At 41.4% G+C, this 16398-nt stretch overlaps 1 protein-coding gene across 6 annotated transcripts in view; it reads left to right on the top strand.

Moving 5' to 3' along the window:
• The window catches only part of LOC146515012 (suppressor of tumorigenicity 7 protein homolog), a 57892-nt gene extending 42036 nt beyond the window's left edge, over positions 1–15856 (top strand). For 3 of the 6 annotated variants that reach the window (XM_085165248.1, XM_085165247.1, XM_085165249.1), the window contains 14 exons: positions 547–629; positions 2255–2414; positions 4286–4340; positions 5234–5349; positions 5461–5536; positions 7633–7787; positions 7963–8060; positions 8247–8376; positions 9056–9128; positions 9490–9592; positions 10378–10528; positions 10653–10745; positions 11830–11972; positions 15390–15856. In XM_085165248.1, coding sequence (XP_085021374.1) covers positions 552–629; positions 2255–2414; positions 4286–4340; positions 5234–5349; positions 5461–5536; positions 7633–7787; positions 7963–8060; positions 8247–8376; positions 9056–9128; positions 9490–9592; positions 10378–10528; positions 10653–10745; positions 11830–11972; positions 15390–15485 — 1527 coding nt within the window. In that variant the 5' untranslated portion in view covers positions 547–551 and the 3' untranslated portion in view covers positions 15486–15856. The remainder of the gene's footprint in view (positions 1–546; positions 630–2254; positions 2415–4285; positions 4341–5233; positions 5350–5460; positions 5537–7632; positions 7788–7962; positions 8061–8246; positions 8377–9055; positions 9129–9489; positions 9593–10377; positions 10529–10652; positions 10746–11829; positions 11973–15389) is intronic. The other 3 variants (XM_085165246.1, XM_085165245.1, XM_085165244.1) reach the window with 3 other exon arrangements.
• Positions 15857–16398: the final 542 nt, after the last annotated feature.

Here is a 16398-nt window from a genome sequence, read left to right as displayed (position 1 = left end):
ATCAGCTCTGTCAGTGTGACTAAAATGTAGGCTTTAAGAATCTATAGCCAGAGTTTATGACCACACTGAGAAAATCGATCTCTGTTTCTACTATATTAACCTTTTTAACAGTTATTTAGACATCATCCAGGGTTCCATTTTTGTGCTGTAAGTAACATTTTTGTGACAAAGCTTTGCAAAATGCTTCCAAATATGGTATTTCTGTTAAGGCTGCCAGTTGAGCTCAGTTTTGTTTCCGTTTCCCTGAAGTTAAACTTTACCTGGATTTCATAGTGTTGCGTAATTTCAAGTGTGAGCAGCAGGGTTCTCTGGGAAATGCCAAACACTGCATGTGGATGACATGTTTTTGCGGATAACTTTTCATATGCTGGAACCATAAATGTCTGAGTCTTTTTGATGTCTGTCTTTACCGTCTTCTCTATAGACATGACCTATTTCTTATGAATATTCAACATTTCAAAGATATATTTTCAAAAGTACCTCCCCTGTGATGTAGAAGAGGCCTTTTTTTAATCTGTCTTTATTCTTTCTGTGTCTTCCTTGTAGTAAGCATGTTTCTCAACACCCTGACGCCCAAGTTCTACGTGGCCCTGACAGGTACTTCCTCCCTCATATCAGGACTCATATTGGTAAGATGTGCTTCATTCTTTATATTTGTTGATTGTTGAAGCTGTTACTAGTTTAAATTCATTATAAATAAAGCAGTAATTTTTATTTGCAAAGTTGGAATGTTTAAGTTGGCTGCCCTGTTTATACTTAAGCATACAAATATCAAATATAAATAGTGTTGAAACCTCCTGCTGTTAAATGGATCTATTTTTTTAAGCAAAAATCACATCCTTGATGAATCTCACTTAATCACTGTGTGCTTTTACTTGATATTCTCTTTTGTGTTAAAAGGAGAAAATTAATTTTCAGAGGTGGCCCCCTGGTGATTTTATGAGCCTGGGATATAATTTGTTAGGGCTTTAATCACACATTCACAGGTCATATAAAGCTGAAATGAAAGGATATTAAACCTCATTTGGTCCTCCATGAGATTATCTCCCTGCACTATCAGTGTTTATTCTGCTGCCTGGTGCATCAGAATGCAACACACTGAATGTTTTTGTGCTTTTTAAATTACCGAGAACACGTGCTGGATTTTGTTTGGGATGTGGAAAAAGATGAGAATAGAACTCTCTATTGCTGTGCATTAAACAAAAGACGCTCCAAGTATTTCATCTCTTTTTCAGGTTCTTCACAGAGACGGCAAACTGTGTAACGGTGGTTGGTGCGCAGTTTAAAATAGCCCCTCTCTTAATTAACTCACTCTCTCTACCCCTGCGGGCGATTGGCCAGTGTGCGTAGGCTGCTTGGAAATGGTGTTGAGCTCTGCACATGCTCTGTGAAATTATTTAGAAATGTGGACGCCAGTTGGTTTCATCGAAGCAATAGTGTTCGTTTCTCTGTAAGTGGGAGAGATGTTCCAATTAGCTCGTTTTCCAAGATTCCTGTAGGAGCCCCATCAAAATTTGTCATTTCCTCCTTCAAGCAGAGGCTCCACAGTACATCGGCTTTAGCAGTCGGCAGTCTGTACAACTCGTAAAATAATCACGTTTACATATTAATACTAGACTCCTTCTAGAAGCAAATCTCACCATATGGAAATGCCTTCAGGCACTTGTTTGAGTTATTTTGAATGATCTAAACTGAGTTGGTCGTTGGTCACTGGAAAACAACTGTGTGTACAGAATCACTAGTCAAGTTAAATTTAAATTTTCCAATCGATGTTATTTTTTTAAATTTATTTTATTATTGAGTGCCATGTTTTGTCTGCTAAATTCCATCCAATCAAAGAGCAGGTTTCACTGATTGGATCCTCTCCTCTGGCTGAAGGTGGTAATTGGTGAAGTATACCCGGGGCCTCTGTGGCACAAGCTTGACTCCCATTGATACAGGGTTAATCAGCCCACACTCAGATTACAGTAATAAAGATGTGTTAAAACAGATGGAGAATAGCGACTATTTAAGCTAGCTGCTGGAGGTCTCAGCTTTACTAGCTAGTAATTGTCTTTACTTTGTTCTGATTAAAAATTGTGTGGCTGGCATTGAAAGTAGATTTACTCCCATTTTAAGCAGGTTAAAGAGAGAATTATTTTAAGAGGTGCTAATTTAAGAAGAATGTGCACAAAAATGTGAACACTTGAATGTATCATCTTCATTGAATGAGCAGTTAAGTGAATGAGTTTCTTTCCGTCTTTCTTTCTTTCAGATCTTCGAGTGGTGGTACTTCAGGAAATATGGGACCTCCTTCATAGAGCAGGTGTCTGTGAGCCACCTGCGCCCCCTGCTGGGAGGAGTGGACAGCAGCTCTCCCAGTAACTCAAACGCCAGTAATGGGGAGGCTGACTCCAGTCGGCAAAGTGTGTCTGGTAAGAGCTACATTTGTGATCTGCTTATAGGAAAAGATTGCAACAAGGTGACTTGGTCTCCCACCGAAAGAGCGGGGTGGAGGAGAGGGATGCCTGGATGCATCTGCTTAGACTGCTGCTCCACTAACCTGGAAAAGCAGCAGAAAATGGATTTGTTTGTAGATGCATTAAGATCTGGAAAAATACAATTCTTTAAATAAATGTACTGTTAGAACTGTAAGCAGTACAAGGCAGTCTAAGAAATTAAAGCTTGTCTAGAAGCATCTTCCACAGCCAGAGTGAGCTGTGTGAGCGTCTTGACTTCTCCATTAGTGATGCTTTGATCTTGGTTAATCTGTTGAACGTATATTTGCTCGTCTGTGAAGTCTTTCATTTCAAAAGAGGAAAATGTCTCTGCTGAATAATTCCCTTGGTTCCTTTGCCAGTGATAAGGGAAAACGTTTATGCTACATAAGCATATACATAATGCAGCATGAGTCCCAGTCTGCTTTAGTCCAGACAGCCTCTGTCTATTAAAGAATCAGAACCAAATACGAGTTGCGGTGACAGTTTGGTTAAATGAGCTCACCCAGTCAGTTTAACGGTGTGTTTTCGAGCGTTCGGTCGTTGAACACTTTGTGGAGACGTGATGCAGCCGCTTTTGTTTTCAGCCAAACAACTTTGAGTGAAATAGGATTATGTGTGCTCAAGTGTACTAATCCTCCGTTTGCTGGCTAATAATCTGCTCTGTGAAAATCTCTCGGCTCAATTCAGAGATGGATGTCGCAGCTTAATATTTGTCTTTGTCACAGACGGTTTTCAGTGAAGACCCGTGATTGATTAGTCATGGTTCTGGAATTGAATGTGGTAAAGCGTGAATTTTGTGCGTGTAGTATTTATTTATTTCTAATTTGACTTTGGAATTCTGTTTTATTGTCAGTGAGAGGCTTTTGTATGTTTGTTTAGGCAGGACAGTTTGTTATTCAGTTAGTACAAAAATCAGTGAATAAACACATAAGAAATAATTTTCTCTGTTTAAGTCGTTAGTAATAGAATATGAGTTTTGCGATGTGTGTTGGGTTTTCATGGATATTTTATGAATCTTCTTTAAAAAAGTCAATCAAGTAATTTAAGTGACCTCCTTATTCTGATTTCCAGCTTAACCTTTTTATTCTTAAACTCTAAAAGAGGAGCTTTGCATAACTCAAAATTCAAAATAATCTGTATTTATCTTCTACTGGGCCTTGGTGCAGGTCATCCACTATGTGAAAGAAGACATTTTCTCTTTACTTTTTAAGCGTTTGTGCTTGAGATGACCATGTTAGTGATATCTCCTCTCATATCTTGACATCATAAAGATCCAAAAGTAGGCGGAAGCAGTCAGTCTGCAGTCTGAGCTTTAGGCTTCCAGGGATTACTGCACATTTGAAACTTTTGCTCTCATAATTTTCTCAAAACTGAATCCTGAGTGACACAGTGAGGGGACGTCTCAGCTCACGCAGAGCTCTTTTAGTTGGTTGAGCAGCACTTGTCATGTTGATGTTTGATATCAGCGCACGGTAAGCCACACATCTTATTGGTGCATACATATTATAAAAACCCATATAGTTAAGCCCTGTACCAACATCGATGTGTTCAGTGCCATCAGCTCAAACATAAGCTTGCCAGCAGTGTAGGTTTGTGCAGGAGCCTGTTTGGTCACTGAGGAGTTAGAAGGCCTTTCCTCTGTCAGCCATGCTCTCACACAGATCCACGTGCCAGTCAGGGAGCTGCAGGGTAGAGATGGCAGAATGCGCAGTCGAACCCTTTGAAGTGTGCCGAGTAAGCTCAGTGCCAACTTTGCCCTTGACACTCATCACTACTGTTGTGCTCTTTGTGTCTCCCTTCTGCAGAATGTAAAGTATGGAGAAATCCACTGAATTTATTCCGCGGAGCCGAATATAATCGGTGAGTGACAACAGCAAAGCAACCTGCATCTGAAGTCCAGCTCACTTGGAGTCAGTTTTCCTCTGACTTTTCCATCGTTCTTTTTTTTTTTTTTTTTTTTTTTTTTTTTTTTTCGCCTGTCCCATTTGGTTCTTTAGCCGTCAGAATTGTTGTCTGAAGACCAACAAGGATACCCAATGGATTTATTTTGCCAAATGGATCATCATGGCATTGCCGTATTGGTCCATTTGATCGACCTTTGTTTTTATTATTTATTTTATTTTCAGTTGTTACAGACGGGACAGACATGAGTGAGGGATAGGAAAGGGAGAAAGAAAGAGGAAGGAAAAGAAAAACAGAAGGGGAGAGGGACAGTGAGAAAGGGGGGAAGAAAAAATATCTCCGGGATCACCTGTTGAGAGAAAAAGAATAGAAAACAAGCAAAAAAAAAAACAAAACAATGCAACATACTATACACACTTTTCCATCGTTCTTTCTCATCTGTGTCTTCTCTTGTTTGCTTTTCCAGTCTTTTAGGTCTTTCTCATGTCAACTTTCCTGCCTCTTGAGTGTCATCAGATTTGTTTTGGTCTTTATTTTCTCTCTTGTGCCTTTGTGTGATTTTATTTTTATGTCTTTCCCCCTACTGATTTGTCTGTCTCTATTATGTGCCATTCTTCTTTTGTTATCTTTTTGATGTCTTTGCCTGTGTTCCTTCTGTTGAGTCATCCCCCACTTTTTGATTCCTCATGTTTTAATTATCCAGTTTTTCTCTTCAGCCGTAAACCCGCCAATCAGAATTGTTTTCTGTTTGAGCTTTAGCAGAGACGCATTATTAATTTTCTGTGTTTTGGAAAGGTTTAAGTCAGTAGCTTATTATTAAAGCATGTCGTTCTGTCTGTGCTGGTGTCCAGGTATACTTGGGTAACAGGTCGAGAGCCGCTGACATATTATGACATGAACCTGTCAGCACAAGATCATCAAACCTTCTTCACCTGTGACTCAGACCACCTCCGGCCTGCTGATGCCAGTAAGCACACACACATTCATACATATGCTGTGTCTATAACCATGTGATTTGATTTAAGTGCGGAGGGCGTAATGTGACCCCTTTGACATATGTTTCTCTGTGTGGTGGCAGTCATGCAGAAGGCGTGGAGAGAAAGGAACCCACAGGCTCGCATCTCTGCAGCACATGAAGCTCTGGAGCTTGAAGAGTGAGTTTAAAATTATGTCATGGGTTGAAGGTGTTAAGAAAAGCAAATTGTAATAATCTTAAAGAGAGTCTAGCTACTCTGCAGCCATCTCGGTAGATGTTAAGGCAGTTTTCTGAGATCCATGTCTGAATGAATTTGGAGAGAGCCATGGTCTGTATATCAGAAGTCATTAAAAAAGAACAAAACAAGAATGGCACACAGTATAGAACAATAAGGCAAACCACTAGAAATAAAACTAAATCATACAAGACAGAAGAGGGAAAATAAAGACTAAAACAAAACTAATGTGTAGAATTACTTGTAAAATCGAATAAGTCGCTCAAAAAGTTATTTTTTTTTCTCCACAAGTTGTATTTATACTGTGGATGCACACAGTTTAAGAACATTACATTTTTTTAACAACTCAGTATTGATTCCAGAAATTATAAGTATGTTAATCTCATCCACACAGAGCACTGAAAACAGGATACAGTTTAGCAAAGAAAGCAGTAACCTACATTTTACCACAATCAGCACCATAAAACTGAATCTCTCATTAACCTTGACTTTACAACTGCAACAACAGGATTGGCTCAACAGTCAGATCTCCCCTGATTTGACTGTTGGTCCGCTCTCTTTCAATTTAGTTTATGATCCTTCTGGAAATTCATTTTATGTTCGTGGACAGTGTTAAATAAATACAACCAAAACAAAGAAGAAATCAGTTCGAGACATTACATAAATTTAACAACAAAGCAGCAGGGGAAGGGTATCTTTAGCACTGCAGGGCTCTGTTGTTCTCTGTATTCTCTGGAGATACAGAGGAAATGTATCAGGCCATCCTTGGAACATATGACAAGACTTTGACAAATTCAGTTTTATTCCTTCAGAAGGCTTTTTGATATTTTACCTATATCTGTCAGAGCTAGAAATTTAGTCAAAAGAATTTATCATCATCAAATTGAGTTTGGTCAATTTGACCAGCTGTATTTAACTGGTGCTTTTCTGATGGTTGTTCCAAACATATGTTGTGCACATACCAGATGAAATCAAAGGAACCTTTTATATAAAAACTAATAACAAATGAGCAGACCATAAGTACTACATCTGATTTGAGTTTGGCCAGTCTTCTCTTCAGCAGTGTCTTGGGGCACCACTGTGATGCTTCCAGCACGGCTGCTATTTATACATCTCTCCCTGGAAGTTTCACTGTGACCACTTTCAGTCAAGCATCTGTGTTGGATTCTGGATCGCCGTCCAGAATTGTGACCCTTTAATTTGGATTTCAGTTTGGGGAAGAGGATGAAGTTGCAGGGAGGAAGTAGAAGGATTATGAGTAGCAATAGTGTTGGTGTGCACACAATGGCCTGCTAGCTCAAACCATGAAGAGTCGGTAAAAATACATTTTTATTTTTTTATTTTTCTAACTTGTAATCACTGATAATGGCTTTATGCTGACTCCAGTTAGGAAGCTGAAAATCAAAACTAAGAGCTGATCGTATCTTTTAATATTTAGTATTTACATAATCCCATCTAGATGCCGTACAACCAAATATGCTTTTGCAAAACTAATACTATGAACTTCTACCAAAACATTAGCTCACAAACATGAATCAGACCCCAGGTCCCAAACACTACTGTTGATTTTAGGTCCACACACATCAGTTTGTAATAAATTGGAAAACTGTAAACTGCAGGTTTTGTTGGTGTCAAGGGCGGATCTGAAGCTTCTCATCACAGACTGGCCTTCTGGGTGCTTCCATCATTCAAAGGAAGGCAGCTTTAGTTCTTTTCATGAAATTCAGGTTTATTTTTAGGAGCATTTGTGACAACCAAGACAGTGCAGAGGAACTGTGTCAGCACTACATGTTGCTCCCAGCTTGTATCAAGGCCGTGACTGCAGGTTGACTCAGAGGAAAACTTCTTTGATCAGTGATCTGTCAGACGCTGCTGACAAGCACACAAGGCTCAGGAGCATTTTTATGTCTCAAAGAAGCTGCGCTTTCTCTGCAAACGAGGAACCCCACTGAGAGGCGGTAAATGAATTAATGAGTGTATAAGAGGCTATGCAGCAGGTTAGTTATTACTCCCTGACTTATTCTCATCCCCATCTACAGCTGTGCAACGGCGTACATCTTGCTGGCAGAGGAGGAGGCCACCACCATCATGGAAGCTGAGCGGTTATTTAAACAGGCGCTAAAAGCTGGAGAGGGCTGCTACCGCCGCAGCCAACAGCTCCAACATCATGGTACACAATATGAAGCCCAGCACAGTGAGTGTAATCCATGCTTTAACACTTTTCCTAAGCCAGTAATAATCATGTTTAAACTGGGAGTTTGCAGCGACAGTATGAATGGTAGTCCTGGTCCATCTCAGCCTCTGTTGCATTTTAATAAAGAGGACTGCAGGTAAGCGTGATCTGATTGAGCTAAGTTCTGTTTTTGCAGGAAGAGACACCAATGTGTTGGTGTATATAAAGAGGAGGCTGGCCATGTGCTCCAGAAAGCTCGGCCGAACAAGAGAAGCAGTTAAAATGATGAGAGATGTAAGTACACAACCTGCCAGAAGAAAACCCACACAAACCGAAACACACAGTGTTGTGCATTCATTTCTGAATGGGTTCATTATAAACAGTCACAGAGTATTTTGAGGTAATACAGTGATGACCCAAAGCTCATGTCTGCTGATTGTGCATGTGTCTCCCCCTGTCTGGTATTACATGTAACAACAGTTGTGTGTTTTCCAGTTAATGAAGGAGTTCCCTCTCCTCAGTATGTTCAACATCCACGAAAACCTGCTGGAGTCGCTACTAGAGCTCCAGAACTACGCCGACGTCCAGGCCGTTCTGGCCAAGTATGACGGTGAGCGACACTCGGCCACCTGTGAGCAGCTCAGTAACTGTACTAACAAAGCTGTATTTAGTTACTTGAAGGTAGCCGAGTACAGACACCACATTCCCTGTCGAGTGTTTGTTGTTCCTCAAGCAGCCCGAGCTATTTTAACAACTAAAATGCCAGAGTGGGGCCATTTCTGACCACATATCTTATACAGCAGGGCCAAATCCATACAGGCCAAAATGTAATTATTATTTGCAAGTAAAAATTGCATCTGTTAAGATGTATTATGTAAAGCAGGTGTTACACTATCTGCAGGCATTTGGCCAGGTGATTGTTTATAAAATCATTTTTCTGACATTTTGCCTTCATTAGAGCACAGACGCACACAGGAAGTATGCATGGGGTTATCTGAGGATGCCCAGCATGTTCTGAAACTTCTTTTTTACTCCTGTCTATAGATATTTATATGACGCAACTGGAAAAAGAGAGCAAATCACACTTAGAGAAAGTCTAAGATATGATAACAAAACACACCTGAAACCCAAACTCATTAAGTTCATTCACAACCCCCTGTGGGCATCTGCAGTATTCTTAAATACAGCCCTCCCCTCGAACTGTTACCTGTAATTCCAAACTTTTACCACATTCATTAAACTCCACCCTGTCCTTTCTGTCTCTGTCTGTCTTTTTGTCTCCTCCACAGATATTAGCTTACCTAAATCTGCAACAATATGCTACACAGCAGCCTTGCTCAAAGCCAGGGCGGTATCGGACAAGTGAGTATTGCTTTTCATCACATACATTTCTTCAGGGATCTGACATTCCTGGACTGCTATTTAGTTTAAGATAGGGTTGAAAATGGCTCCAGGGAGGTGCTCAGTATCAATGAGAGAATAGCGATGATGTAGAAAGAGTGAGAAACCACAAGGTTTGAGCGCTGTTACTGTGAGAAGTGAGTTTTCTGCCTGATTGTTCAGGGTGTGGCATGTATAATAAATGCTGCAGCTGCTTAAATTTAGTTTGTTTTTAGCACTTCGTAAAATGTTGGTTCTTGCTTGTTACTATATCTATTCATGAGAGGTATGGATCAAAGTAACCTCATGATGTAGAATCACGACCGTCTGCGTGCACATGCAGGTTCTCTCCAGAGGCCGCATCCAGGAGAGGGCTGAGCACAGCAGAGATGAACGCAGTAGAAGCCATCCACAGAGCGGTCGAGTTCAATCCTCATGTCCCCAAAGTGAGTTGAGATTACCACACACACACTTGCACACAGATTGTTTGTGTTAAATAGAGATGTGTCGATAAGGAAGATGTAAATATGCCAGCTTATAGCAGAACTGCTCATTTACATGTGTAGCCCCTGTGTAAGTCACATAAAACAACATGCAGCATAAAAAAAGAAAGAACATTCATATAAAAACACACAAGAACCAAATTCAAGCAATACATAATGAGAAGTTAAGCTTGGTGGGATGAATCTTAAAGTGGGATATGTTGAGCATATCTTCTCTTCCAGGATTGACTTCCTTCACTGACAGTTTGTCCAAATGTAGTTCACCTATGAGGCACTTCTGGTGGGTGCTGTGATCCCTTTGCTACTGCCAGTGCTTTCTTTTATACATTCACTTAAAGGAGGTGGACCATGTGTCCTTGTGTTATTGTAAAAAAATAAATAAATGTGCATGTAAAGTGATCCCAGGTCATAAATGAGTATCCAGTGCTGTGTGTACATTTATAAACGGCGTGCAAACACAAGCTAGTAGCAACCCCCGTCTCAGAATGATGTTGGAGCCGAAAGTATGCTGGCCCCAGTCAAACAGCTTGGTGTTCACTTGGTGCATTGAATTGTAATAATGTAACTCTGCGTCATGCTTTGTTGTGGGCTGAATGTGAGTATTGAACTTTATTCATGGATATGCTGAGCTACTTTTAATTCATTTTGTTTCTCATTCAGATGTCTTCTTTGTTCTCACTCCTTGTCTTCCTTTGTTCCTCTCTCCTCCTGCTCCTTGTTCCCATCAGTACCTGCTTGAGATGAAGAGTCTGATTCTTCCTCCAGAACACATTCTGAAAAGAGGCGACAGCGAGGCCATTGCCTACGCTTTCTTCCACCTACAGCACTGGAAAAGGGTGGAGGGGGCACTCAACCTTCTGCACTGCACCTGGGAGGGCAGTAAGTACATGCTAACACACAAATACTGTAAACTGACGGTATTAAAATTTTAGTGGTGATTATTTCTGAACACGAATGATTCTGGAGCTCGTTGTTAATTAATTGTGTTTTTGTGTGTTTGTAGCTTTCAGAATGATCCCATATCCTCTGGAGAAGGGTCACCTGTTCTATCCTTACCCCATCTGTACAGAGACGGCAGACAGAGAGCTGCTACCCAGTAAGAGACGCTCTGACATGCACGCGCACACTGTGTAATGCAGTCAGGGCAAAAAATGTTATATTATATATATTTTTTAGGGAACTTGTTGTCAATTCCTGTGTTTAAATCCCTTTAATTAATTTTGGGAGGTTGTAAACTTTGAAGAAAAAAATGCTTCATGTCAAACATCTGTGCTGAAAAAGCTGTTTTGTTTTTTTAAATTACACTTTCATTTGAGAATTTGGCTCACAGAGTGTGTGTGTGTGTGGGGGGGGGGGGGGGGGGGGGGGGGGGGTGATTGTGAGTGTTGTCTTGATGTCTGCCCAGAAGCTTGTCTGTCTTCACTCACAAACCCTTCATTGATTGAGCTGGCCTACAGCCACGAGAAGCAGCACAGTGGTCTGTGTGTGTCTCTGAAAAGACATGCATGTTTATTTCAGCTAATTAAAATTGAACAAATAAGAAATTAAATTGTGAATCAATGTGCCAAACATGACAGCATGCTATGTGTTAGACTTCGTCAGATGTTTGACCTTGTTAAACTTCCTCACCAGAAAAGGTTGCCTTCGTTGTTTTTCTTTAGGATACCTGCCCTCAAATTTGCCATCGTGTTGATAGTTACCCAGTGAAAGCCAGAAAGATGACCTTTCCTTTTAGAAAAAATGATTTGGTTGAGAACATCATGGAGAGTTGTTATACCGATTGTAATGTGATGGGAGGACTGTAAGTCTGACTAGTACATGCCCATACTGTCTGCTCCTTTTAAGGGTTCTTAACCACATGTGCACATCTGATATAGCTACATTTCATTTTTAGTGTCAGGCCTGCCACGCCTTGGATAAACTTGAAGCGTAGGACACTTAATGAGCTCCTTTGAAACTTAAAATAAGCAGCGTTTGGTAGCTTAGTCATGAAGCATCTAGTGCTGAGAGCTGACGCGATCCTCGAAGATGCTGGTGGATGTCTACCACAAGAGAGTGTTACAGTTGATTTTGAAAACAAACAAATCAGCCCCCAGTGAAGGTTGTGTTGAGGAGTGAGAGGTGTAAATGTCGTACTCTGAACTAATATTGTGTTTCTGTGTGTCCGTCCTGCGTGGAAGCAGTGTTTCACGAGGTGTCGGTCTACCCGAAGAAGGAGCTGCCCTTCTTCATCCTCTTCACAGCTGGTCTCTGCTCCTTCACTGCCATGCTGGCTCTGCTCACACACCAGTTCCCTGAACTTATGGGAGTGTTTGCTAAAGCTGTGAGTGTACACACACACGCGCGCACACACACACACACACACACACACACACACACACACACACACACACACACACACACACAGGGGGGAAAAATGAGGAGAAAACTTGAATTTCACAGATAATGTCCAGATTACTGTGTCCTTCTCTGTGGAGAGTCTTCAGAGAATAACTCAGTGACCTTTGACCTTTTCTCCATAGCTTTATTTTCATTAAAAAAATAAATTACCGGGTGAAATAACATACTGGATGACTTCTGACCTTTTTGCTTGCGCTACCCTCAGCGGCTGCACTCTTTTTGACAGTGAGTTAGACATGCAGGCTTTTATCACAGACAGAAACATAGAAAGAATCTGTTGAAGTCACACAGTTCAATGGTTAAATGGGTGTCGTGGACCAATGGGGTAAGGACTGTACTGGCTAGAGGAGAAAATAAATCCCATGACTGTGTGTAGTGCTGGGTAGCTTAAGCTAGGACATTATAGCACAATTTATTAGTAGATTATATGAAACTTAATATGATGTGCAAAATAATAAAAATAAATGTCGTGGACTACACCCTGTGGTTCCTGTTTGGACTCATCCTTGGGTGCTATAGGTATCACAGTGACAGGAAGGGGCAGCAATGGCTGTCAGCCTGCAGCAAAACAGAGTAGAAATCTGAAAGATGTAAAGGTCATGGAGTAAACAAACAGTTTCTGTGCACACAGACAGTTTGTGTTTTAGCTGTGAGTGAAAAGAGAGCGCCTCAAACCACACTGGAAAAGGTAGCATGACAAATGACTCTTACAGGCTTTTAAACACATGTGGTTTGTAACACGCTTCTGGTGTCAGCTCTTGCATGTCCATCAGAGGAAACATGCTTCAGCTCCACCAACAGCTATACATGTGATACCTTCACCATGCTCACATATTATATGTGTTATTTGCACAAGCTCCTAAAAACAATGTGCATTTTACTGTCCTCTTGGATCTATTTTTAATCACAAACGTGGGAGAATTACTCACACTTTTGAGCTCTCCTCCACAAGTGTTGTCTTGCAACTAGTTTCAAACACACTGCCAACAGTTGCCCCATCCATCCATCAAGCTGGAGGAAATGGCCAGGGGGAGGGAGTCCCTCCTGAATGACTCAACTTCTCACCCAACCTCTACAGCTAAACACAGCTACCCTTCAGAGAAAACTCATTTCTGTTATTTCAGTCATTATTCAGAGCTTGTGAGCAAAGGTCAGGGCAGAGACATCGATTGGCCGGTGAATCGTCAGCGTCGCTTTTACACAGAGCTCATTCCACCCATGGATTGAGGTGAGCTGTATATCGAGTCAGCATCTCTTAAACCTCACCAGACTCCACCAGGGAGGTGAAGTTCAGTGTCCTAGTAGCCAGCCTTAGCACCCTGGAATCAGACTTACTCTGCCCCTCATCTGATTCACATGCTCACCTCATCGGTCTCTTTTATGTGAAAATATCGACAGGATCCAACTGATAGAAACACCTATAGTAGCCAAACATCTTCCCCCATATACTTTTTTTCAATTGTTGTTGTTCTGGAGCAACCTTCAGACATCATCTTTTATATGAACAGCCAGTGGAGGGCGCTGCCCACCCTCTGCCTCCTCCTTTAAGCCTGCAGCTCTGTGTTGCTCCCCTGGAATGTGGGTGAGCTCATCTCTCCACCCTGATGTGACACTATCAGCAGATACCATCTACCTGCTGAGAGGTAGATCATTGCAAGGAACACGTTGCATGCATTTATCAGTGAGTCTGAAACCAGGAATAATTACATACCTGCTTATGTTAGTTTAAATCATTTATTGAAATCATAAATAAAAAGTATTTTAAAACGTATACTGCTCAAACACTAAGACATACCAGATCACAGTAATGCTAATCACAGATGCTGGTGGTTACTGCAGACTTGATGTTTTATGGGGAACCTTGAATGGACAGATGAGGCTTTTCTAACAGTTTTTGGAATGTTTTCCGACTCCAGAAAAACTTAACAGGTGGCTTCCAAGGAGAATACATGGATACTGGCTACGTTTACTTTTTGATCTCATAGATCGATATTTAAATTCCACATTTGTTCAATGATTCATTTTAATATCTGAATAGATGAAATGATCAGTACATCAACTTGCTTGGGTAAATAAGTCTGGTTCCCACTGTGACTGAATGTAAAAGCAGCACAAGAGCTGCTAAACGTATAAGTCACCAGTGATTCCCTAGACCAATAAAACTTCATGCTAACATGGTGTCTTGGACAGGTCTCTCCCTGCCGCCCACACTGTTCAAACACTACTACACACATTTACTTTGAAGTGCTCTTTGAAGCTAAAATGGAGATGTGAGATCTGATGTGTGAAGCAATCCTCAAACCACCAGCTGCCCAGCTCACACATGCAGGTGGAGTCTCTTTCTGTGCCCCCCCCCCCCCCCCCCCCCCAAAAAAAAAAAAAAAAACGTCTTCGTGACCTTTATCTGACATCTAAGACAGTAGGAACTTCTGTGAGCTGCTCGGGTGGAGCCCCTATCACCCCTCACCTCCTCTTTGCTAGTTGTTGTCAGACTGCCAACCTGAAAATGAGGCCTGAGTTGCACTGTACACAGATGGAGGATTCATGCTGCAGAAGTGGAAAGTTTATTTGTTCTCACAGCTGAAAATAAAGAAAAATCCCCCAAACCTTCAGATAATTCAGACACATGGTTATGCAGCCTTTTTCTTATTTGTCAAAGTTTGACCTGTCACAGCTGCCGACCTTTCCCTGCTTTATCAAATGTGGTCCATATTTTACAAAATTACCTCCATGTTTTGCTCAGCTTGTACTGAAACCCCCAATTGAAACCAGGAAGTCATCAGGAAAGTGTTTGTTGATATCACAAGTTAAGGGAGTGCCCCCTGCTGACTTTTAGACGGTACTGCAACATTGAGAAGCAGTGTTCATCTTTTATGTACAGGTGATATACACAGCCACCACCCTATCCTGCCAGTCAGTTCAAAGTTTATATTAACTATCCAGATAATTATCACATTGTCTGCAAACCAAATATTAACATAAATTAAATTAGGGAGTCTTGCTATCAGTTGTCCATTTATAAACAGAAGTCAGGGAGACATGTTATCAGATAGTATGAACCTGACTTCATCTACACATCACATCTCTGTGAGGGATGCAGCACCTATGTAAAATTGCTTTTATTAGATGACAAAAAAAGTGCTTAAAGTGGTGGCTCGATACACTGCTGCGTGTCTCCGATACCGTTTTGTTCCATCTGGTAGAATTGGATGCGGTCGGTTCCTGTGGCCACATTGCAGCCAGAATGCAGCGTGGCTGTAGCGTGGTGTGTTTCAGGGAAAAGATGCTGGCTGCCCTGTTAACGTTCTGTTTGTGTGATTGTATTTGTCTCTCTTTGTAGTTCCTCAGCACGCTGTTTGCTCCTCTGAACTTTATCATGGAGAAGGTGGAAAGCATCCTGCCATCCAGCCTCTGGCACCAGCTCACCCGCATCTGACCCCGACCGACAGAAGGGCCGACCGGACCAGGAATCAGACCCAGGACCAGCACCAAGAGCAGACCTCTATCTGGACAGAAACAGCTGAACTGAAATCCAGAACACTGCAGCGGACTAGACTGACGCGCCTCTGTGCCAAGTTCAAACCAAACCGAGAGCAGATGGGAATCCGAGGAGAGGCGCGAAACAAAAATGCTAAACAACACCCAGAATTGGTTTTGACTTTATTTGATATGTTTGCATTTCTTTGGGTTATCAGTCATTTAAAGCTGTTCTTTTGTTGTACAAAAAGAGGTGATCAATTGCCATCATTAAAAAGGTGAAAAGGAAAAAAAATACAATAAAGGACTTTTTGTGTATTGCTGCAAAAATGCAGTGTTTTTACTGGCTGCCCCACATACTGTGAAATCAGCTGACCTTGATACCAGCACCACCAGATACAACCGGCTGGGTTTTGTTTCTCTGCAGGATCCATCACATATTTGGAGCTTTCATTCTCAAACTAAAAGCTCACTCCACAGTGGAAAAGTTGTTCCTGCAACTGCTGAAGCTCCACTTCAGGCTGTCGCCTATTGCAAGTCCGTCGTCATCAAGTTTGATGGTAAAATGCTCAACTAAACAGCATTAGAAGACACATTCACAGCCTGGTACAACAAACAGTTTTATTTCTCTATAGTTTCTAAAAGTTGTGGGATACATTTGAACAGCAAAGCTTAAGCTGTTGTGCAAGCCTGCTTCCATTTGCAGTCCACTCACTGTTGGTGACGGTTGGAGCGTTTTGATGGAATTATCAGACAGTTGTTGTGGCTTTCAGTGTGGTGTAAAAAGTTTGTGTTGCAGGTATTGTGAGTGATATGTTTAATAGTAACTGCTTGCTAACCAAGCTTGCATGTGCTGTCTGACTTAGACATCC

The sequence above is a fragment of the Neolamprologus multifasciatus genome, chromosome 7 (genome assembly GCF_963576455.1).
Source record: "Neolamprologus multifasciatus chromosome 7, fNeoMul1.2, whole genome shotgun sequence".
In the NCBI taxonomy this organism is placed as follows: domain Eukaryota; kingdom Metazoa; phylum Chordata; class Actinopteri; order Cichliformes; family Cichlidae; genus Neolamprologus; species Neolamprologus multifasciatus.
The sequence above is the reverse complement of the archived record's forward strand: the minus strand, read 5'-3'. Positions and strand labels throughout refer to the sequence as shown.